The following is a 24,635-nucleotide window of genomic DNA, read 5'->3' as shown; positions in this document are numbered from 1 at the left end:
TTTGCTGCACGCCATACCACAGACACACGCAAACATCTCTTCCTTGAAATTGTTTCAAAATGACCGAGAAGTGAATCAGACTCCCTGCTTTGTGCTGATCCCAGAAGGAGAGGAGTCAGTATCTAATTATGAATGGGTTTGTAATTCATTAACAGCTGACTAATTAACTCACTGAAAATCTAAAAACAAAAACAAACAAACAAAAAAAGGACACAAGAGAACCTTCTCTTGCTCCCATTCCTTACAGTTTGAAATGCCCATACATTTGTAAAAGACAACAAAAACAACCAGGAGCTTTTTTTTTATACCACAGTCTCTTCTTAATATCACGCGGCCAGCCAACAGGCAAATATTTGTAAACGTGGTTTTATGATGGCTGTGCTGTAGGAGTGGTCGGGTGGTTGTTGGAAGGAAAGGATAAAGGTTCTAAACAGATGAACTTCACTTGTTACTGTTGTGCCGCTGACCATCTTGAATCTCCAAGTATTAATAGAAAAGATTAGATCATAACAAGTAATATACCCAGAGGCAATGCAATCAGAATGCCATGATTAAGTCATCTGCAGCGTCTTCTTTTCTTGTTTATTTTTTGATGCTGACAGGTTAATACGCTCCTGAAAGTGACCGCTTCGCATGTTGCCATGAGTCAAATAGCCTTTGCAGGAAGAGGGGCAAGGAGAAGAATATTGGTGTGAAATCAGAACTGATTTCATCCTTCCTGATGTTTCTGAGACAAGGAAATGCTGTTTCACCAATCAGACTGTTAGGCAGTCTGCATGACACAACTTTTATTTACCACTCATCACCGCTTTCATTGGTGAAACTGCAGCCACTGCTTCTTTTCTGACAGAAAATCCAAACAAGCATTAAAGCCAGTGTTTGATGACCCTGGGATACAGGACTCCAATTTCTAGTAGAAGAGCATTAGTAGTATAATTTCACGCAGAGGGTGGTGAGGCACTGGAACAGGTTGCCCAAGGAGGCTGTGGATGCCCCATCCCTGCAGGCATTCAAGGCCAGGCTGGATGTGGCTCTGGGCAGGGGCAGTTCTCCCTTGGCAGTATCTGTCACAGCCTTCACTGTTCTTTGCTTAAATTCTGCTGCTAACAATGTCAATTCAGCAGCAGGCCTTTGCAGGTAGGTGTCAGGAACAAAGAAGATATATGGATGATATCTTGAAGGGTACCAAACTGGTGCTCATTGTACTGATGTGTAACTCAGAATTTCTAGCTTTTGGAAAGGTAATTTATGTTGGCATGGTCTAGGAAAGGAAGGGGAGGTTCTTTTCATATCTTTTCCCTTTCATTCTATTTATAAGATAAATAAACATATTTTTAGAAGAGAGATACAAACACCAACTGTAAATCCCAGTGAAAAGCCATGTCTAGCAGCCAGAATTTCAGTCTTACCCTGTCTGCAGCACTTACCCTGTCGGCAAGTCTCTATCTCACCACTATGCAGTGAAGGTAACACAGCTCCTTTAACAAACCTTGTCATTATTATTACCACTGCTGTAAATCACAACTCACAGCAACTACTCAGAGTTGTAGCTACTGCCCTATATGCAGGATGATGGGTAATAAACAGCCAGTCAGCAGCTGCAGAGGGGAAGAGGTGCAGCAGCAGAACTGCTGGCTGCAGGGCTGAGAACCTCTGGGTCACACAGGTACATCATCAGCAGATAATTCTTCTCCCTTTGTGTGAACAGGGTGGGATGAGGACTATGCTACAACACATCTCCTTTTTGGTGCCCACTGTTTCTTGGCACTGATGATCCCTTTTCCTTTCACACTTTGAGGTGCATTGTGATTGTGCTTAACCCACTGAAGGAAGAAATCATTTCTTGGTGGCCCTCCTCAACAGTCACAAAGCAGCTGCTGTGGCACAGCCCAGCTTTGTCACAGATGTAGTTCTGCCTGGACTTTTCAAACCTACCATTGGTTTCAATACACTTGTATTTTTCCCCCAGCTGCTTACCACGTTGAGCAGAGACAGTGAATTCAGAAGCTCTTCTGTGGTTTCTTATGGAATGAGCTGAAACCGTTTATTGAGAAAGCACAAGGCAGCCCATGTTCATTTATATCCCAGTCCACATTCAGATCAGTTATTGTCATCACATTAAGTCTATTTCTAACGAAGCTTGGCACCAGAAAAGTTTCATGTGGCTTTGAACAGCACTGCCAACTTTCCACATCATCCCAACAGCAACAGAGAAATGGATGGACAGAAACAACCATCATGTAAAGGCGTTTCCCAGCAGAGGTCATGCGAGATGCAAGGACAGAACTGAACACAGTCTTTGCCTTCAGCAGAAATCATGACCAGTCCCTCAGTTGACATCACCTCTGCTGCCTTTTCAGTACAACAACTATGCTACTACCTGTCTTCTTTGTGGCATCCATCCTTCCAAGGGGTTTTCAGATTTGTGCAGAGCTCCTTCATGAAGCACCATCATGCACTGATGCCTGGTCTCTCTCGCTGGGAATCCCTCTGCCACCCCAGTACTGCAAGCTGGCTCACACACCAACTGAAATAGCATGCATGCAATTTAGCAGACATGGGCTTCTAAAGGAGTCATTGAAGGGCATGACCACAAGAACTGCCAGAAAAGATCAAGATTAGCATAGTGCATAAAGCACTTTGATCCCAAAGAGATACTCTGATTGCTAAATCTTCCCATCGATGTCCATTCATGGACATTGAGTCTCCTTAACCTGAAAGATGCCGACTTGATAACTGGTTAATAAAGTGCATGGTTTTATAAGAGCTTCTTTCAAAGTGATAGCCTACATACTAATGAGAGCAGCACGTGTCTCAGTGTTATGGACTTTACTAAACCAGTGTCTTCAAGAGCTGTTCTTAGAAATCTCTCCCTTTTCTCTGCTCTTTTAGCACATTTCTATGTGAGGTTACCAATACCTCCAACAGTGAAACGAAGGGGAAGGACTGCAACATGCTTAGCATTCCTAACTTGCATTGCTGGGATGGTATCTCATATCCTGAAATACAATCTGCAGTAGTCCATCAAATATTAGGAGTCGTAACTTGTGGCCAGCAATACTTTGCAGAAGCAATTCCCAGGGGCAGAATGCTCCATGAAAGGTCATTAACACAACACAAAGGTCATTGATGCAACAGCCACCATGAGAAATCCTCTGGCCTGTTATTACCAGCACTAAGCAGCCACAAGCAGACCTCTGTTGCTCATATTGCTCACCTCTGCAGTGGCACCAGAGAATAAGATAACAGCTTCGTTAGTGCAGTCAGTAAGCCTTGTGCATTGCATTAAGGAATGGCACCACAAGTAATATTTAACTCATCTGGTGTTGTGCCCCTCTGTACTAAGAGCAATAGACTCCAGTGTCATTTGCAGGAGCTCGTGAGCTAACACTGACTTCCAGAAACTGAAGTCCTTCACTGATGCTTCCCTCAGTGACATAAACGTGATTTTACCAAAATAACTCACAGAATCACAGATTTGTAGGGGTTGGAAGGGACCTCCAGAGATCATCGAGTCCAATCCCCCTGCCAAAGCAGGTTCCCTACTCCAGGATTAAAAAGAAACAGTCAGGAAAGAAAAAAAATACAAAATACAATTTCTTCACCCTTCACTACACAGCATCTTCAGCACTGGTACCACCAGGCTCAAGAACTCTGAGCCCCATCCTTGTCCTCACCCCACAGCACTCAGGTATCCCTGCCCATGCACACCACCTGTATGGGTGATGGCCCTGCTGTCCTGATCTCCCCATCTCACCTCACTCTGGAAGAGGCTCAGCGATGCAGCTTTCCTGTACAGTAGGGAAATGAGGAGGAGCAAAACTGTATTCATTAAAATTTTCACTGAGTCTGGCAGTCTTTCAGCTCATTTTCTTGGGAATGATTACACGGGGGGCCAAACACTGATGACTTCATGGGTCTTTTTATAAAGCAGCATTATGAGGGTGGATGGACAGAAGCAGCTGCAGAACTGCCCTGGCTCTGGCAGAGATGCTCTGTAGGCAGTGGCCATCAGCAAAGCACTGCCACCAAGGCAGCAGTGCTGAGACATATTCTGCTCAGCACAACAAGCAGCTATAATGGGATTGGTGCTGCATAGGAAACAATTCAGAGATGACTTATCCAGGTGTGGAAACCTCTTGTGACACGTCTTGTTGTGCACCAGCTTGAGTTTGGCTTCTGCTCTTTAGGGCAGATGTTCATTGCAGGATGGATTAATGCAGACACTCACTTCTCAGTCTGAAACTGAGGCACAATGCAGGCATGGTTACATCAAGCTCAAGAGCTTCACACTGCACCACATCACCTTTGGTTTCACAGCACTGCACTATAAAGATTCACAGTCAAGGTAACTCCCACAGAAGTGCTTTAACCCACAGTTCTTCATGTATGGAAGAAGTACTTTTGTTTGCTGATTTTTTTTTGCCACTGACGTTAAATTCAAGCAAATAGTTTTCAGTGTTGAAAGCAGAGCTCCCTGCTGATGGAGGCTGCAGTTGCTCGAAGCTTTCAGCATTGCAAGGGAAGCCTGCAGAAGTGCATGGAAATCTTGCAAGCAATTGCACAGCTTCAACATGGGGTGTGTGTGTTCCTGGGGAAGGAAGGAGCTGAATGAGGGAATGAGTGCATGGAGCTGCCTCTTGCTCACCTCCAGGGGACTGCTGTCTTTGGCTGCAGCTACTGGTGCCACTGGACCTGGGCTAACAACTGCCACGCTGGGGTTAGACAGCAGAAGATGAGTCTGGCACATCCGTGGCTCTCCACACAAAACTTTCCTTGTTTGCCCAAAATGGGTTGCTGAAGGCAATGCTCTGCCTCTGGTGACACACTTTCTGTGCCTAGAGCAAGCCCCTGTCAGGGTACAGGAATTACCTAAATTAAATGACCTAAATTACCCAAATGACTCCATAGGTGAAAGGTGGGATCTGCTTTCCTAAATGCAGGTAGAGGTGATTCCCAGCAGCCACAGCTCCACTGTTCCATTGGCCTCCTGCCTTCTAATCTTCACTACCTAAAGCCTGTTTCAACAGTCTGAACAACACAGAGAAACCAATTTTTGCAAATAAAAGTAGTTTTATCACAGATTTAGGTCTCCCATCCTCAGTGCTCAGGTACACAAGCGGTGCTGTGAGGGACAGAAAGGAAGAAGATTTCTTCTGGTGGCAGTGCAGGCTTGAAGCATTTGGGGACCTTGAAGATAGCTCAGTTCCTTCAAACTGGAAGTTGTTTTTTTTTTTTTAAGGATTTACAATAGAAAGGAGGATTCTGCCCCCATCTGGCCTTGCTGGAAAGAAGCAGCCCAGGAGCAGCCAGACAAGCAGTGGCTGCAGAGACAATTCACAGGGCTTTGGGAGTGGAGCACAGAGCAGCATGCAAACACTGCATGGAAACGCGTGATATTCCTGGGTTTGATCCAGATGTGACTGACAGAAAACCTGAAGCAGCTGTAAACTGGAGCACCTCCAGCCATGCTCCTCTGTGTTAGTGGAGTCCATCCATGCCACGTGAGAGGAACAGAGCGAGCTTGGAATCTGGTGATAATGTGAGAAGGACAGCCTGCACCTGAAACCTTCCCATCACCAAGAAGGAGAAAAACAACAACAGCAGTAGTTGTGTCTCCATAAACCTGTACCACATCCCAGCCTGTATTTCTTTCATTACTCTTACTCAAAAAGCTTTGCACTGACAATGATTCTGTTTCACAGCAGATGAAAAGCTTTCCACCTGCTGCCCAAAGCAATCCCTATAAAACCAGCAGCTCTTTGTCTCCTGGAGAAGCAATGGCATAGGTTCGTTTCTGTGCTGAGTTGCAGAGGCGACGAGCAGCACGCAGGGGTCTGGGCAGAGGATGGAGGATGGTAAGTGGGTTTCTGAGGCCTTGTAGAAAAGCTACAGGAACAATTCTACCTTGTCCATGCTGTTAGCTGTCAGCAGGCACAGGCAGCACACAAGTGGCAATTCATTACCATGTTCTCCCAGCAGTCTCGAGTTCTCCCTCATGCACCTGGCAGACATGCAAAAGAAGCTCTGTGGGGAGAGAAAATCAAATAAACCAACGTGCTTTGGAAAGCAGCTTTCTCCTTGCCTGTAAATGTGCTCTTAACAAAATTCATGCTTCTTTTTAAAGTCTGGATGAAAAATAAGATCTCAGAAGTTCTTACGAAAATCCACGCATCAAATCCAAGACTTCATGTATCAATTTCTCTACTTATGGCAGTGTAAATATTACAGCACCTGTAGCACCTTAGAAGAAATGAGATTTGGGTTTGTCCACTGCCTACTGACACGACTACACTGTTTACCATAATCTGCAACCAACAAGGGCACCTGGTGCTCCAATACATTGGTAATATATTGTTTAAAGCCTTTCAAAAATAAACACTTCTCTATTTACAAAGCAATTGGATTTACAACCAAGTACTTTCTAAAGGCACAAGAAAACCCCATGCTGTGCAACAGTAAGGGCACACTTACTGACTTGCACAGGCTCACGTGGAGGATGCTCAGCCAACGTACCAGGCTAGCCTGCATTACCTCTGTCCCACAGGACAGCACACAGCACCTCCCTCCCCTCACTGCAGGGCACACTGCAGCAGGGCTTGCTGCTGGGAGGTTATGGTGTATCTGAAAAGGAGCTTGTGCAAGCTCTGAGCTCCTGGCCAGCAACACAGAGCTGGGCAAGCAGCACCACAGCAGGTGGGATGAGACTTGCCCAAATTGCTATTCATGGAGTTAAAGCAGTGCTCACCTACTGCTGCCAATAGCAGCAGCTCTGCTGGTGTACTGGGCCACATCCTGCACTGCACCAAGTTCTAAATCATTCCTGTATATATACACACATGCATGAATATTTACATATACACATATATACACACACACAGAGAAAAAATTGTCAAACCTGCTCTGAAAACGGTATGGGTAATCTAAAATGAAGAGGTAAGTTATCCATCTTAATACAAACAATAATGTTTATTAGTTGTTTATACAGCTCTAATATGCATCCAGCAAGTCATGTTTTAAAGCTATACATATAGGTTACAATGGGGTTGCCTCTTGGAATTCAGCAGTACAAGGACCTCAAAAGCAAGTCTTCAACAGTACCTGTATTCATACTAAGACTTTATGTACAAAGAATTTAGACAAAATATTGTTATTCCAAGATCTGCATCACTTTGCATGACCCCAGTAGTTTGCCTACACACATATATACACACACACACCTGGAAAAAAATGCCTTCCAGTTCTGAAAAATGAGGCAAAAAGCAAAACAGAACAAGGCTGATAACAAGTATTGGCTCCCAAGATGTTAACAATCCTGTACTTTTGCATCTAATTCAATATCATGTTGAAAAAATGCATTAAATACTTGGAATAAATTGAAGTCCACTGTGCAACAGCAGTAATGACGTGACTTGTACTTTTACAAGTGGTAACAGGCTCCAAGAGTTAGGATGTTTTAACTCAAAGACAATTAAAGAGAACACAGCAGTCTTCAATGTTCACACAGACAAGAAAAATAAAGCCAAAAAGCAGCAGAGTATTTTTCTTTTAAAAAGACCAATTCCACGTCCATAAGGAAGATGTCACTGACTAAGGCAAGGCTCACTGCAGCAGCTCTGCTCTATGCAGGACGCTCAGCTGTTGGCTGCAGAGGGAAAGTGACTGGAGATCAGCAGTGGCAAACCATTTTTACGTGCAGGAATGAAGGTATTGATCACTAACAATACAACACACATGAATAAAAGCCTTCCAAAATACTTCCATGTGTATTTTTCTGGACTAACATAGCAATCCGTAGACTCCCATCAGACAGCAGGCAGAAGAACAGCACAGGAAAGCACTTTGCTGTCCATCACGCCATTGTGGCAGAGGCAGCATGCAGTTACTGTACGTATCTGAGCTCGGTGAACACCTGTCTGTGCATTACTTTTATCTGAGAGATTATCACATGGCTCCAAGCACTGTGCAGACAGAAATAGAGCAACAAGTCCAAAATTAACACCCACGGAACAAGATTGAATTCCAGCTCCAGCGCTGACCACCAGCATACCTTTGGAGCAGCCACATGCCTTTTTTTTTTTTTCCCCTTATAGCAGCTTCAATTTCATCCCATTTGCTTTCTAAGCAGTTACCTGTAACCCCAACAGCCCAGGGCTGCACTGCCAGCGTGCGATACGTGAACACACCACTACAACTCAGTATTTCCTAAAGGAAAAGAACATTCCACCATTAAATCCATTTTCTTTTCTATTTAAAACCAGCAGACACACTTCTTACCAAGCAACCTCCCAGCATAAACCCCATCAGCACAGCTTTGCCAAACAGTTCTCCATACCACATGATGCCTGGATAAACCCTTATAACCGTGTGGGAAATCATACATTTGCTCTGAGAAGTTTCCCATCCACACATGCAAAAGGTAAAACGCAAACAGCAAAGTTTTGACCAGTGTTTTCATCTTAGAACAGTAAGGACTGGTAGTTTTCCCAAGGATAGCAGTTGTGAGGTCATAAATAAATGTGTGTGTGATTGTACACAGCCTCTTACCTGTGTGTGCCCCACGGGCAAATCTGTGTATGATTCACCCCTTCAAACAAGAGCTACAAGAACAAGATGAGCTCCTTCCAGCTCAGCTTGAGGTTTCACAAGCCAGAATGACAGGAGGTGGTAAAGGGGGAAACAATTCAAGGAATATTCTGATAAAACTTCAGAAAAAGTTATGCAAGAGAATCACAACTGAACGTGGCTATGCTAAATAGCTTTATAAAGTTGTAGCTAAATCGCACTAATAGATTTGCTTTTATTTGAAACACAGAAGTATCAAGCCAAGACAAGCCAGCCCATAACTCCTCATATTAATTTGAAGCAATGATTTCATGTGTTCTGGAATGAAATTTTATTGCAGTATCAGAGCTAGCCATGGATTTTATGAATTTCTTTCAAGACAAAATTTTAAGAAAGAGAAGTACAAAATGCAAGCAATCAAAGTAAATACGACCCTAGAAACATTGATACATACCCATATGGATGCAACTTCACACAAAAACTAAAATGTAAAGACCCAGTGAGAATGTAATAGAAATAAACCACATCATTCACAGCCTGCGTGGTGGGACCAGGCTGCAGGACAAAAGGTTTTGGCAAAGCACACAGTAACAACAGGGGAGGGCATGCTGAAAGCACTCAGATCAAGCTCTGCACGGACACAGTTGGACCTGGCTCACCTAGCCTCCTCTATCACACAGTTCTTGCATTTTTCAGCCTTCCCAATCTGAGTTTGTTTCTCTTAGCAGAAGAGCACATCTTCAACAGCAGGAGACTGTTCTGCCCTCCATGGTGCTTGACACAGGAAACATTTAAACAAGATAACACTGAGCTGATGATGATTTGCAAAGAATGAATTACAGCTTCAAGGGAAAGCAGCATTTTCTGTATTAATTCAGTAGCAGACAAGTCTTCCAATTTCACAAATAAATAAAGCTTAAAAAAGCCAACAGCCCAAACACCCAACTTGTGTCTCTGCTCAGAAGAAATCTGGCCTGAAAGGATAGAGAGCGATATATGGGGATGATCCTCTTATAAATAGCAACCACTATCCAATGTGAATTTCCAAAACACTTTTTGTACAATAGAAAAGTTAACCAGAAAAACCCCTGTAAGGCAGTAAAACCATTTCTGCTTATGATTCTAAGCAACGATGCAAAACAAGTTAGTGGCAACCACTTCTAATTCCTTATTTTCTGCATGTCGCATGCTCACTGCACTGACCTGCAAAACACCAGGACTACATGCACAGACACTGTCCTTTCTTAGTGCTATTCTTCACAACGTCACATCGTTCTTATCCCATAATGCTCCGTGATGCACTGTTTAAAAGCTCAATGCTACATTCATTTGAATTAGCTGAGAAACTACTTGTCAGATGTAATTAGTCTGACGGTAGCAAAGTTAATGTTTTATTAGCCAATTAAAAAGAACTGCTTAAATGAGGAGGTTTACAAGACCAAGTATTCTCGGATTAATTTATTTTAACTCAGTTCTTTGAAGAAAAATCTGATACACAGACAAATGGATCGCTTCCTTTCACAAAGAAAGCTAGCCATGTGATAAATGGAGAGTGCTTGGAATGTACAGGATAGAAAGCTTCAAGAACTAAAATGTAACACCAGTCATGACAAAACTGGGGCATAGGAATGGAAGAACACTCGTTTACGAACTGTCATAGATATGTGTCTGTTTTAAGGTGAATGGAAAATTCAGCACACAAAGAAAAAACTGATCAGTTCATTAGTTGTAGGCACTTGGGCTGCATAGACTGTAGTAGGTGCCTATCAGGTATCAGCATTCACACATGAGCACACATCTTGGAACACTATTTAATGCATAGAAAAAAAGTAATCCTCCCTGAAATAAGAAAAAGAATTTTAAAAGGGAGGCCAAGCAGATCTACGTTAGGATTTCCCACCTTTCCTCACAATTAAAAACCTGTGTGATTTTCAGCTCACAGGAAAAACACTGAGTACAGCCAACATGCCGACTTTGTCATGTGCTAAACCAAAAGAAACACCTTGATACTCAAACACTGAAACATGCTGAACTGCTGTTTTGTTTGCTGCTCAGGTGTTGCTCTATAGCACAAACCTCAATAACACGTTTTTAAAAGACACCTGCCACCTTCTGTAAAATATCCTAGCAATGAAGAACAAAGGGAAAGCAATCCAACACAGTGCAGAGGGGGGAAACAGATGCAACACAAATCAAGGTCACAACTCACATTAGGACAATTGCTTCCAAATAATAACTGTGAGAAACTCTATGCAGCAGAGATGAAAAGTTAACTCGCTTTTCTATGAGCAGAGCTGTGCAAAAAAGCCATGAGTTGTCCCCCAGGGAAAAGAAAACCACTGTAAACAAGAAGTGCATGAAAAGGGCTTCAGGAGTTTGGCCTCTCTTCTCCTCCATGACCAAATTTAAGGATTCCTTCTATTTCATGACTAACTGGAAAAATATTTTTAACATTACTCAAAAGGCAGCATGCCTAGGAAAAGACCATCATAGCCAGAATGCTATCGTGAGGGAACATACATGCATAGCCACCTCATGTTCTCCTCAGCATGTGAGTAAATACACTTGTTCTCACGAGGAGTCTTCTGGCAGACAGACACTTCCATAGAGTCTTTCACTGTAACAGTGGAATGCAGCCCTTTGCTTTCACTAGTTTTGCTGCACTTTCAGTGAGATCACAACCACTGCTGGGTGTGTGAGAACCCAGAAGAGTTCCCTCTGCTCACAAAGAGCAGATAACTGCTGCCCAGCTACTACATAAACCTGTCCTTACAGACTGCAAACCTAGCATGTACAAGGAAGGCACATCTGCTTTTGCTTCCTGAACACTGCTGAAGAATGCTACAGACATGTGATGCTTCAGTAAGCACTGCCACCACTGTATTTTAGTAAATCTTCCCTCTAAATGCAGTGGCATCAGAAAGAGATAGAAAAGAAACCTCATGATTCTATGTGATCTATTAATGCTTTCATAGCTGGGTTAAGGCTGTACTGTTTGCAATCCAACTACTTACTTTTCAGATTACAAGCTCATAAGGACACCAGACACTGGTTTAAAAGGCAGATCTCATGTGTGCAGTTACTCTCAGCTCCCTGCTGGGGTCAGCTGCCACTTGCAAGACAGAGATGAAGCAAAGCATGCAGTACCTTTGCGGGCACACAAAGTGGAAGTAGCCAGGATACTGAGGGGGAGAAGGAGAGTCAATGTAAATATAAGGAGTCTGGTTACAACATATGCTACACCTGGAAAAGAATACCACGCTTTTATTATCTGGACACTGTCCTACTAATTTAAGTGAAGGAGTCAGCAGCAAATTCCATCAAGAAGTAGCCAGACAGAAACTGCTCCATGATACTTCCTCCATTAACAGAAAGAACTTCTTGTCTTGGAAAACCAACGAAAAAACTAACACACAACCCTTACAGATTCAGGCAACAGTGTACAGTACTGAAAGACACTAAAGCAAAATATTTTGAAGGCATGAAAGGGAAGACAGAAGATTCAGAAACCAGGTCCATAGGTTTGTAAGCATATCTGCTTTTTCTTTAGGACTAGAATACATACACTTCCATTTTATATGCAAAAGTGCACAGAGCTTGATTCCCAAAGATACCATCAAATAAACCAAGAAAGTCATCTTTGCATTAAATTGTTATTTCTTCAAACATTTTGCAACACACCAGTTACATACCAATATCTATGTGCATGCACCAGAAAGATATGCATGTACACGTTAAAATGCTTAACAAAGACAGCAGGTTCCCTAGCCAGTGAGCATCATAAAGCGATACCAGAAATATATTAAGGAGTTAAATTCTTTACCTGCCTTTGTTAAATACAGACCTTTGAAATCGCCTCCCTTCTTTTCCCACACATTCACAACATGATCCCCAGTGAGGCAGGCAAATGCAGAGCAGGTGCACTGACTACATTACCCCATAACCAAAGATGAGCACATTAGAAAGTTCAATTCAAGCTTGTTCTGTAAAATGTCTTTTCCATCCTTATCAGTTGTACGAGCTAAGAAAGGGCAGGGTGTATTAAACAAAGTTTTATTTCATTTTACTATAGTCTTCCAACACAGAACCCCAACATAAAAGCCTGCAGTTAAGGCTATGTATCCTTTTTAAACACTGGTAATATTTCAAATCATCCAACTGCAGTCCCACTGAAGAGCCTCTATCCTTTAACATGGTAATTCTGAGCCTCAGTACAGAACAACCAACCCGTGAAATACTACAGGAAGAAAAGACAATCACAGTGTTTGACACTTTCTTATAACTCACCTGGGGACCGTGCAAGGGAGTTATATTCACAGCAAGTGCTGCCCTGGAACTTCTGTGGGAACATGATCAAGGGGTCACTCACAGCTTTTCAAGTAGTGTCTTCTACTTCACTCCCCTTCCCCATCCCAATTCCAACCACTGCATATAGATATATATATTACATTTGATGCTATCAAAGAAGAGTACCTCTGCCTCTGAAAAACACTACAGCATACGTCTAGTTTGTAAGATTCCAGTGGGACTTTTAAACATACTTCCATCTCTCCTCTTTGGTTAAGGAAAAAAAAAAACACCAACTTTTTCCCTTTATGAGAGCTAAAGGTACTTCTACAAGTCTCGAATCACAAATGAACATGTGCTGCCAAAAAAGTAAAGCAGTAGCATAGAACATCGTGACATGCATCTTTTGGAATCATCTAATCCAATGATGATTAAAAGAAAATTTGTTTCAAAACTCTTTGGCAAATTTTTACTGTTTGCTGATACTGTAATTTGAAGGTGAATCCGTATGCCCCAACCCACTATGAAAAATCAAACTGAAAAATCATGTGAGAAACAAGCAGTTTTCTTAAGAGAGAACTTGCTTTATAAAGTTGTGGTGAGCCAACTGTCTGATGGACATTACAGCCACACAGGTAATGAAGGAAAAGAAGTTGGCAATGTGAAATATTAGTACTGCTGTCAACATACTGATTCAGCTTTACACACTGGTCTGAAGAGATTGCTATTAACCTAAAATTGAGGTATAAATATACACAAATATGTACAGTACACATACAGGAAAATAGTTTTGCATTTGTAACATCAGTAACTTTAAAAATACTGGAAAGTTGATATCTATGCCATTGATTTGTTTGCTAATTTACTGAAATAATGAAGCCACATCTTCGACTAGAGAGGACTACAATGTAATAATAAAACCCCAAAGCATAAGTTCTTTCTCTTGTTTCATCTTCACCACACTCAGCATCAGACTGTTGTCAGTGGCTGTATCTTGGAAGGAAGGTGGATCACCACTTTTACATGCGTCTCCAGAGGAAAACAACCAGGAAAACAAACTTGAGCCATCACCTGCATTTTTCTTTTTGCTGAACGGTCTGAATTTATATACATGTGTGTATGTATCTACGTAGAAAATAAAGTTGAAATCAGTTCATTATAAATACACCTAACCCAGCAATTCTGCCACTGTGAAGGTAACCACAGGTACAGCTTTTTTTTTTTTTTTTTTTTAAAGCAGTGTCTGTGCAAAGGGGTCATTAAAAATCATCTGATCTTTAGTCTTGACATCATCCATTCGAGTCCTTGGCAGAGTCTGTAAACAAGAGAGAGAATGTGTAAGGAATGGGTGCACTCCTCAGGGTAACTTCAAAGATGATTACTTCCACAGCATCAATTTATCTGAACAATCAAATTCTTCTTGAGAACTCTAATTCTGACTGAAGGCAGCATTTCCAGAAACAATTCAATCTTTTCAGGTCTTACTATGCCATCTGTGTGTAGAAGACTTCAGCTCTTACAGATGTACACTGAAGTTACCTCTAGTTATGATTACTCTTAATAGACCAATGAAAAATGTTAGGTTTCATTCATCTTTATTAGGCCTGAGTCACTCAAAACTACACTTCTGAGAGTCAAGACTGCAAGTTTCCTGTAAATGTTGGTTATCAGATCTTTCTGTTCCTACGTCAGACTTTTGCATTAAGAACACAGTAAGTACAGCTTTATCACTGAAAGGGGAGCAATGTGTTAGAACTGGCTACCACAGTAAAAATACCAAAATCATTCAAGACTGCCCTCCTACAAAGAATAACCCTTACCCCTCTCCAGTTAGAGCACAGCACGCCTGAATGTGCCACTGGTGATCCTTAATTGAAGTCAGCTTCAGAAATTGAGAGATTTCAGCCACTGTCATACACTCTTTAACATCTTGCTTGTTAGCAAAGATCAGCAAACCTGCTTTCTTCAAGTCCTTGGGGGGAAAGAAGAAAAAAGACTATTACAAATCTGCCTTCAAAGACAAAAGATGTGACAGCAAACTTGTGAGTTGTAAGCCCAAGCAAACAAACTAGCTTATAAATGCTGCAGGCTCGTCAGCATTTAACTTCTGAAAGGAAAATATTTTGATCTTGTTGATCAGATGTCCAACTTTTGCCTAAAACAACCAATGCCATTCTGTTGTCCTGTGAGGATCAGGGCACCCTTCATCTCTGTCCTGAGCACAGCATGTGCAATTACATCACCCATCTGTTTTAGAGTCAAGGTCTTCTGCTTTAGCCTTCCCTTGCAGAGCACTCCTGCCTGTACATCTGAAGCAGCTGCTCTCCCTCCCTGTGCCTGGCTTTTATACATACCGTGCTTTGACACATACCAGCTTTCACATACATGCACACCATGAGATTGAAGTTAGAGCCAAATCAGCAGTCTGTGCCATGCTTCTTACACAGAACCAACTCCCCAGCAGTCCTTCAGCACTGGGAAAGCCATCCTCTGCCATGGAAATCCCACCTTTGAAGCAGCCCTTGACAGTGTAAAGCAAGCTGCAGTAATATTTCATTTATAAGATGTTCATTGTTTGTGGAACATCATCATTTACACTACTTCAGAATCAAAGCATGGGCATCTAAATGAACAAGCACATTACAATAATTGTCTTGATGGGGCTCTAAAATATTCAAAACATTGGTTCTAACCATTTAGAGAAGAGCAACTCTAGGACCAAGCTTGTTTTATCTCAAGCTGCTTTAAATTACATTCATACAGACACACAGTATTGAAAACGTGCCCCTCTGAAAGTAATGAGATCTTCCCAAAAAGCCATTCAGTTAAATGCCTATTAGGCACACTAACTTTTACAAGCAGTAACATTAATTCCCATGGGATCTTCTGGTTCAGCAAATAGCTGGAACTGACCTGGGCAAGTCAATTTTACCTCAGCAAACAAATCCAATTGAACCAGTTAGCAAAAATGAAAACTTTTCAAAGACTGCAGAGAACAGCTATTCTATGTACATATTTGATCTCCATTTCAGGTTATATGTATCACTGTTCTTTTCAAGTACCGTAGCACCTGCAGGGATTGCAGAATATATTGAATACAACCTGTTGCACAATAGGCACACCTCCTGTTAGATGTGTGCCGTTTGGGTGTAGAAGCAGCCTCCCAGCACAAAGCAAGGGCATTCGCATTGCTTAGAGTTCCAAACTTCCTTCATTTCAAATACAGCTCATTAACAGCTTCTGCACCCTCATTTGCAGATTATGAAACAGAAGATGCAGATTTTGTTTAGCTACTGCAACAAACTAAATGGTACAGCTGAGAAATTCTACTGATGACAGCAGACTCTATGGCAACGGTCCCTGTGCTGCATGCAGTGCTCTGCCACAACCAGGCAGGCAGAAGGTGCAGGTCTGGGACTGCTCCTACCCTCTGAGCATCACTAAATGCAAAGTTCCAGACAAAGCATGGTCTGTTTCAAGAAGGTAAACTTAAGAAGGACTGAGCTGCCTCTGAGCATGGAGGAAAAAGCAGCTGCAGTTTAGATTAACTAGAACCTGCACATCAGCTGGACACTGGCTGAGGTTCACAGTTCAAAGTTCTGCAAAACAGCTGCCTAAAATCCCAAGGTCATGGAATAAAAACAACAACATTTTGGGAGGACACCTACTTCCCAGAAAAAGCATTACCTGTCCTCTGGCTCACAGCTAATTACACCAGCCTCACTAAGAAAGAAATTCAGTAACATGTTAAACACTACTTGAATTTAAATACAAAAGGAAAAAAAAAAAAACATCAAGACACTGAAGAAAGGTCTTGGTTGTTTCTTCAATGCTACCATGATCATTCAATAGAAATACATATATTTATATACAGAGATATATATAGATATATAGATGCAGTAGTCACCTGCTGAGCAGTGGTGATAGTTTAAATATAGATGGAATATTTTGGGATATAATGCCATCAATTCTATCCACATCTTTGTATTCTGACACTTTTAGGTTTGGAAGCTCAGTGTCAGCTCATACAAACTGATCCCACTTGCATTAAATTTGCTGCTCTTACATATCACAGCAGAAGTTAAGCTTATATAAGCACATATTCATTAAAACTCCAGCCTCTGGTCTTGCAGCACTTCATGGGCAGTTAACTTACATTACACTGCACTGCTCCTTGGCTTATACAGTATGAGAGCACTTACAAATCAGAAACAGATAGTTCCATTTTAGACCTAACACCACTCTATTTGAAAGAGAGTCTTCACAAGTTAGCAAATCATACTCAGTCTGTAAGTTCAAGCTGATGTAGAGTGATAACTACTACAGTTTTCTCACACATTTTCATAAAGTCACAGAATGGCTTGGGTTGAAAAGAGCCTCAAAGATCGTCCAGTTTCAACCCTCCTGCTATAGGCAGGGTCGCCAACCACCAGACCAGGCTGCCCAGAGCCACATCCAGCCTGAGTTTTAAGAGTTTACGTCATGCATTTTGCATTTCTGCAATTATCTCAATTGCTGTTTGGTTCTTATTGCAAAGGTTTCCTTTGAAGACTTAACCTAAGCTTCCAGCCACAACGAACAAGAATAAAGGCACAGCATAATAGCCCTTCTTCAGCTACTGCAAGTCTTCAAGACTTATGCTGAAAAAACATGTATATCATTTCTAAGTGTCAACTTATGTTTTGATGAAGCACTCAGAAGCTGAAAAGTTACTTTTATGAATTAATATGAAATCACTGATCTCCCACAAATTGTATTGGGAGTTTCACAACAGACAGAGCCTCTAACAAAAACCACACAGGTCTGACAGCACTGCCCATAGCCAGGAACATGGCTGTTAACATGAGCCCTGGGTTCCAACTGAGCCATGTGTCCTTTCTGATCTGTCTCCCACCACCAGGCTTAAATGGCATTCTTAAACGAAGCTCTCACAGCCCAGTTTCCTGATCCACATCTTAGCCACAAATATTACAGCAAAGAAGATACAGGATCTACTCACCTCATGTGCTAACATCTTGTACAGTTCTTCTTTAGTCACGGAAATCCTCTCTCTGTCTGTGCTGTCCACAACAACTATTACAAACTTTAAAAAGCCAAAAGTTATGAGTCAGCATTTCAAAGAACACACTATTTTCTTCCGGCCATGCGTGCTTACACAGAACAGATCATTGCTCCCATCAGATTATTCAGATAGCCAGCAGGATTATTAGGTGTCATCTTGTCCCAGATGCAGAGCGTGGCTGGTTACCCACAGCACTGCTATGGTTAGCAGTTCAGCCAGTGCTTTGTATACAAAGCAGCTCTGATGCATCTTTTCTGACCTCCATTTTCAAGTGAAAAATTTATTTTGAGAGCAAGCTCTTGTCAGCACCCCAGATCTGGCTTTATTCTTTGCTTCAGATAACTGAGGTAGCACACAGATCGCTCAGATGATTTGTTGCTTCCGTAAGAAGGTGAAGTATAACAGCTTCCTCCCTTTGTTTCAAGCTCTAACATGAAAGCAGGAATTTAAGGGATTTAAATACATTAAAAAAAAACATAACAAATGTCACACTTCAAAAGTATACGTGCATATACGCGTCACAGTGCCTTCTAGTGAAGCACAGGAAAACAAAGACTAAAAAAGTTAACCTTTTAAAGAAAACAACATCAATAAAACCACAACTGTTATCATGTAGGAAATCTTGACTTGAAGCACAATTTTAATCAACTCCAGCGTATGTGCTGCAGCTTTGTCACTGAGGTGTTCTCAAAACTCTCAGGGTGCTTGAGTGAATTGATCATAGGAGCCTGCAAGACAGAGCTCCTGGTATTGGGACTTCCAGCCTTGCTCATTTTGGAGATACACAGGTTTTGAAGTACCTGCTACAGAGAAACAGCTGTTACAGCCCGCAGTAGGAACCTGTAAACATGGGGATGTGCAACACCTGCCCCAAGGCCATGGATCCCCAGACACAGGGTCCTTGAACTTACTTTTAAGTATGTTATGAAAGTACAGAAGGGAGCTGTACAGCATCAGAACACAAGCTGTACACAACCAGAACACAAGCAGCCTGGAGTTGCTATAGAACACTCAACTCAGCCAGTGCAGCTCCCTGGGAGCACGCCTGGTCTCGGGTAAGCTCTCTCCTTCCCCAGCAGCCATTCATTACCACAGGGCTTAGGGCAGGGCTCTCACCTCGGTGTTGGTGTAGTAGGTGTTCCACGAGGACCGCAGGGACTCCTGCCCTCCAATATCCCACATCAGAAAGCGCGTGTTGTTAACCACGATCTCTTCCACGTTGCTGCCTATCGTAGGTGAGGTGTGCACCACTTCATTCATTGAGCTGCGGGGAGAAGAGGTCGGCTTCGTCACACACAGCCAGCACTGAGCCTGCTTCTGTGACACTAAAGCTGATGGTTTCTCCAAGGTGGAAAGCTTAATTGGGGAACTCTAACAAAAGCTTCTAATGCAAAAATAGGGACAAAGTTGGAGGAGAATAAAAATGACAATAAAGGAGGATTCGGTGACCTATATAACAGTTAAATTATAAAGCTGAGAAAGCATTTGTCAACAAAACTATTTTATAACTAATTAAATCATAAAGCTGAAGGAGCATTTGCTTCAGAAAGCGTTTCAAGCAGCCAGCTCTTGTTTTTCCAGGCTTCTTTTGGCACGATGCAGCATGGAAGAGAGCAGTTGCTTTTCTTCAAGACTATGGTTAAGCCACAAGAATTCCAAGGTTGCAGAAAAACAACTGCTCATCCAGCTCCACCAAGCACAGGATTGGACAGCACACACACAACTCCTTCACACTGCAGTTACTTTATGTCCAGACTTCCTTCTGTCCAGCAAATGGACTCTCCATTGTGGAGATGAATGCTGATTAATTAAGGTTGAGAAATACATTGGTTTAGAGATACTTAGTGCAACTCTGTCATTAAGGCACATAAAGAGTAATAACCAAATGTGTATTCTGGACACTCTTCAAATTATTTAAACTCTACTGAAAGGGACATTAAAAAAAAAAAAAAAAATCACACAAGCAGCTTTAAAGGAAAAGATGAATCTTTTTCAAAGAATTTAATTATTTTTTTTTCTGATAATCGTGATCTTTTTTTTCCATTTTATATATATATACACTTTTTAAATACTTCAGCAGAGCTTTCAGTTATAGAGACATCAATTTGAGACTTGTAACAGTGCTGAGCTATTTACTGACCAGGGTAACTGAGGGATAAAAGGGTAGCCTAACATTGTGGGAAGGAACACCAGCTACTCAATGTCTTAGCACCAAGACAAGGTATTCTCTCATCACACAAGTTTGGGGGAAGCTAAGATTGGAGAAAGAGAAGTATCAGAATGAGAAAGAACAGTAAAACGAAATTAAGGCAGACAATGGTAACAAGATGCCTCTGGCTGATTTAATATTTCATAACCAGGTTTCAGCAGAATTCTTTTAATGCTTGGGAAAGGCATTTCACAGCTCCCATTTCCCTGGCTGAACCTGCAGCCTTTCACACTCAAGCTGTCGGCAACTCTGTGTGCAACATGATAGCTGGATTTTCTTTCCTCCTCCCCACTGAAACAAGGTTAGCGTGGAGCTTCATGGCTTTTCTAGACAACAGACTGCCAAATCCTACTCAACAAAGAGGAGGGAGAGCTGAGTATGAGAATGGAAAGAAAGTGTCTGTAGGGCTGCCACAACCTGCTGCAAGAATCACTGCTCCAAAGTGCTGTGACCCTCCACGACACCAAGCACCAGTCAGCACACTGAGACACACTGCTGCAGTTATCTCTGCCCGTTTGTTCCAACAGTCAAACATTCATTCTTGCTCAGAACACTTATCTGCCATGGAGAAAGTGTATAAGGAAAAATACAGCAGGCAAAGATTCCTGAAGCAATAGTCAGGCAGGAGGAGCAGCAGATCAGACCCATCCAGAGCAGCACCCTTCAACTAAAGAGAAGGGGAAGTCCTGCAATGCCAAAAAGGGTACAGAGGAAAAGGAGGCACACAGCCATCCACTGTACAAAAGGGAAAAGAAAACACTTAGATGGCAGAAAGAAGAAGATGAAAAGAATCATGAGACTTCGTGGAGGAAGTGAAAAGACACAGGCAGCTTTGTAACACACCAAGGATGGCCTTCAGCAGCAACAGTTACTGTTCTTTAAAAGATTCCACTTCATTCTATTACTTTTTTAATACTAAAAATATTTTCTCACTCTCTGTTTGGTAACAACAACAATCCTTATATTTTCACTTTCTCCTGTGCAGCCTGCAAAGGGCTGGGAACACTGCATAATTCTCACATTTCAGAAAGGCAAAAGCCAACCACAGTTTGTCAAAAGAAATGTTTACCCCTGCAACATTTTAAGTGTAGGGTTGGAGCAGGAGTGCTTCCTAGCACCAGACTGCCTGCTGTGAGAGAAGGCCAATCTGCTCCTGCTATAAAGAGGCCTTGAGCTGCCTGTCCCACCTGCAGTTTCTGAGCCCAGGCACAGATCTGCAGCCCTTTATCAAAGTACCGTGGAGGACCAGTGATATGGAGCCCATGCAGGTACCAAGGCATCAGCAGCAAGGCTGAGGCATGACAAATACAAGCCAGAAACAGCTTAACAGCAACCAACACTGCAAGGCTTGCTGCTGGCTCAGCCCTTCCTGTGCCACCAAGGTGGGCAGGACACAATTTGAGGCAGGGAGAGGTCAGGCTTTGGTGCTTTGCGACTCACAAAGAATGGCACAGTTACACACTGTGGCATGGACCAGCACAGCAGCACTGTGCTGTGGCTAACCCTCAGTGTAACCCTATTTCATGGAGCTGGCAGACAGCCTGTGCTGTGACACCAAAGGCAGCTGTGATCAACTTTAATAGCAATGTAATTTGATAAATAGTTCTCAACAAAACCTTATTCACACATCAGGAGGAACACAGACATTTCCAAACTCTGAACACACGCCCTGACCCAGCACCACTTATCCCATAATTTCCAGCACGGTGATCTCCAAGTAAAAAGAAACAGGGACAGAAGCAAAAATAAGCCAAAGCAATGCACACAACACACACCTTGAGACACATGAAACATCACTGGCAGTTCATACTTACAATTGATAAAGAATGGTAGTTTTTCCTGCATTATCCAGACCAACAATGATTACTTTGTGCTCTGAAATAAAAATACAACCAGTAAGTCACATTGTTAGCTCTGCTATCACAACAAGGACTGCGTTACAAGGCAAGGTTCACACTGCACTGCAGGCGGATCTCCTCAGCCAGCACGTAACTCTGTTGCTGGATTTCACACCATACCTAACATTGTCTACCTGTGCTATCGTCACATTTCTTGTCTGCACACCTGAAGGAACAATTTCTAAGATATGACATTTGGATTTTTTCCTTCTCTAAGCTGCTGGAGCATTCTTTCTGAAGCTTCTACACTCCTGCAGATCATAATAGATTGCATTCTCTATTGCCCCAGTTATAGCATCTCTCCAGAATGCTCGTGCAAACCAAGTGTGCCTTTCCAAGGCCATGCTCCTATCACAGCCAGCAACTTCTTCATCTCATTCTGAGCAGCAGTTCAGAAAGCAGCAATGCTGCCTGCAGGAATACCCTGCAGCACACAGAGTGCTGCTCCTCAAGCTACAGAATCATTAAGGTCGGAAAAGACGCCTAAGATCATAGAATCACAGAATGGCCTGGGTTGCAAAGGAGCACAATGCTCATCCAGTTCCAACCCCCTGCTGTGTGCAGGTCACCAGCCAGCAGCCCAGGCTGCCCAGAGCCACATCCAGCCTGGCCTTGAATGCCTGCAGGGATGGGGCATCCACAGCCTCCTTGGGCAACCTGTTCCAGTGCCTCACCACTAGATCACCAAGTCCAACCATACAGCCACCCCGTGTCCACTTTCCCTTTTAGCAGCTTCGGAACACAGAAAGATTTGCCTCCGTATGTCTTGCAGCCCTCATTCACCCAATTTGGTTTTGGACAAACCAACGGGTACAACAAAAAGCTCCGGCACTTAGAGCTCAGTGCCAGAACCGCCGATCGTTTCTGCTTAGCACCTTCCTTCCTACGCATCACAGAAGGAACCTGAACTCTGCAGGCGGTGTTGCCCAGCACACCAGATGTGTTTCCCCCCCAGCAGCCCGCCCAGCTCCGTACCCCACAGCTCAACTCCCGGAGCCGTGATCGCTGTGGAGGAGACATTCAGACAAGCGAGGTTCCTCGGTTCCGATTTAACCGACACGCTGCGGTTCCGCAGAGCCGCCTCGTACCACCATCACACACACGGCCCGGGTTCAGCCGCTCGGCACAACCGCACAACACCGAAACGCGGCCGGGCAGGACAGCAGCGCCGAGTTCGCTCACGGCGAGTCCGAAGGCGCCGCAGCCTCGGCCAGCAGCGCCGGTGCGCGTCCGGCGCTCCGTAAATCCGCCCCGCGCGGGGCGAGCCACGGGCCCAGCCCTGCCCCGACCGCCCGCGCCAACGGGCCCGGCCCGGCTCGGCTCGCCGCTCACCCTGGTGGTTGAACAGCCTCCAGATCCTGGTGAAGAGGATCCCCATCCTCGGCCCGCTCCGGCCGCCGCCGGCTCCTCCGCACCCGCCGCCAGGGGCTGCCCGAGGCCGCGGCCGCCTCAGGGCCCGGCCCGGCGCCCGGCCTGCGGGAGGAGCCCCCCGCGCCGGGCCTGCTCGCGCTGCGCACTGCGGGCCGAGCGCCTCCCGCGCGCGGACATCGCCGCCGCCCGCGCTCCTCCGCCCCGCTCCTCGCGCCGCTCAGCAGCCTTCCCGCAGGCCGCCGGCCGGCACCGCACCGCACCGCACCGCGCTCCTCGCGGCCACCGTAGGGCACGCGGAGGCGGGGAGGACGTGTGGCCGTGCCGGCGATGGGAGGCCACGCCCCCCGGCGGCCGTTGGGAAGCCACGCCCACCGCGCGGCCGGCGCGAGGCTGCGGCTCGGTGTCACTCAGAGCCTCTTCATGTCCCTCAGTGCTCCCACAGAATCACAGAATGGTTGGGTTGGAAGGGACCTCAAGGATCACGAAGCTCCAACCCCCTGCCACACACAGGGCCACCAACCTCCTCATTTCACAGCAGCCCAGGGCCCCATCCAACCTGGCCTTGAACACCTCCAGGGATGGACGGGGCATCCACAGCCTCTCTGGGCAGCTGTTCCAGCACCTCACCGCTCTCACAGCAAAGAGCTTCCCCCTGATATCCAACCTAAATCTTCCCTTCCTCAACTTTAAACCATTTCCCCTTGTCCCACTTGTCCCTTGGCACCTCTCAGTGCCCCTCAGTGCTCCCTCAGTACTCCTCAGCACCCCTCAACTCCCCTCAGTACCTCTCAGTACCTCTCAGTACCTCTCAGCTCCACTCAATGCCCCTCAGTGCCCCTCAACATCCCTCATTGTCCCTCAGCACCCCTCAGCTACCCTCAGTCCCCCTTAGTGCCTCTCATGCCCTAAGTGCCCCTCAGTACCCCTCATCACCCCTCAGTGCTCCTCATTACCCCTCATCACCTATCATCACCCCTCATCACCCCTCAGTGCCCCTCAGCACCCCTCATCACCCCTCAGTAACCCTCTTCACCCCTCATCACCCCTCAGAACCCCTCAGCACCCCTCAGCACCCCCCATTGCCCCGCTCACCTCAGGTCAGCAGTCCCACCCCACGCAGGGCAGCGCTGGTTGCTATGAGCAGAGTTTCAGTGCTGCAGGCTGAAGGGCCTGGAACACACAAGTGTTCCTTCAGCACTGAGGTTGCACTGAGCTCTCTGGACACATAGATGATGACCCCAAG

The 24,635-nt window shown here is 44.3% G+C and overlaps 1 protein-coding gene across 2 annotated transcripts; it reads right to left on the bottom strand.

Annotated features, from left to right (window-relative positions):
• Positions 1 to 9,253: 9,253 nt before the first annotated feature.
• ARL5A (ARF like GTPase 5A) lies at positions 9,254 to 24,530 on the bottom strand. 2 transcript variants are annotated; one of them, XM_031590802.2, is made up of 6 exons: positions 24,485 to 24,530; positions 21,938 to 21,998; positions 19,031 to 19,178; positions 17,852 to 17,935; positions 14,673 to 14,824; positions 9,254 to 14,167 (listed from the first exon to the last, which is right to left on the bottom strand). In XM_031590802.2, exons 3-6 carry the CDS (start codon positions 19,172 to 19,174, stop codon positions 14,119 to 14,121), a joined length of 429 nt encoding a protein of 142 aa, XP_031446662.1. In that variant the 5' UTR covers positions 19,175 to 19,178; positions 21,938 to 21,998; positions 24,485 to 24,530; the 3' UTR covers positions 9,254 to 14,118. The 2 variants fall into 2 exon arrangements, with proteins under 2 accessions (XP_031446662.1, XP_031446661.1); XM_031590801.2 differs by lacking the exon at positions 24,485 to 24,530 and adding an exon at positions 23,354 to 23,727.
• Between the last annotated feature and the right edge of the window lie 105 nt (positions 24,531 to 24,635).

This window comes from Phasianus colchicus, chromosome 7 (genome assembly GCF_987193195.1).
Source record: "Phasianus colchicus chromosome 7, bPhaCol1.hap1.1, whole genome shotgun sequence".
Lineage (NCBI taxonomy): Eukaryota > Metazoa > Chordata > Aves > Galliformes > Phasianidae > Phasianus > Phasianus colchicus.
Note: the sequence above shows the minus strand (reverse complement) of the source record. Positions and strands in the feature narration are given on the sequence as shown.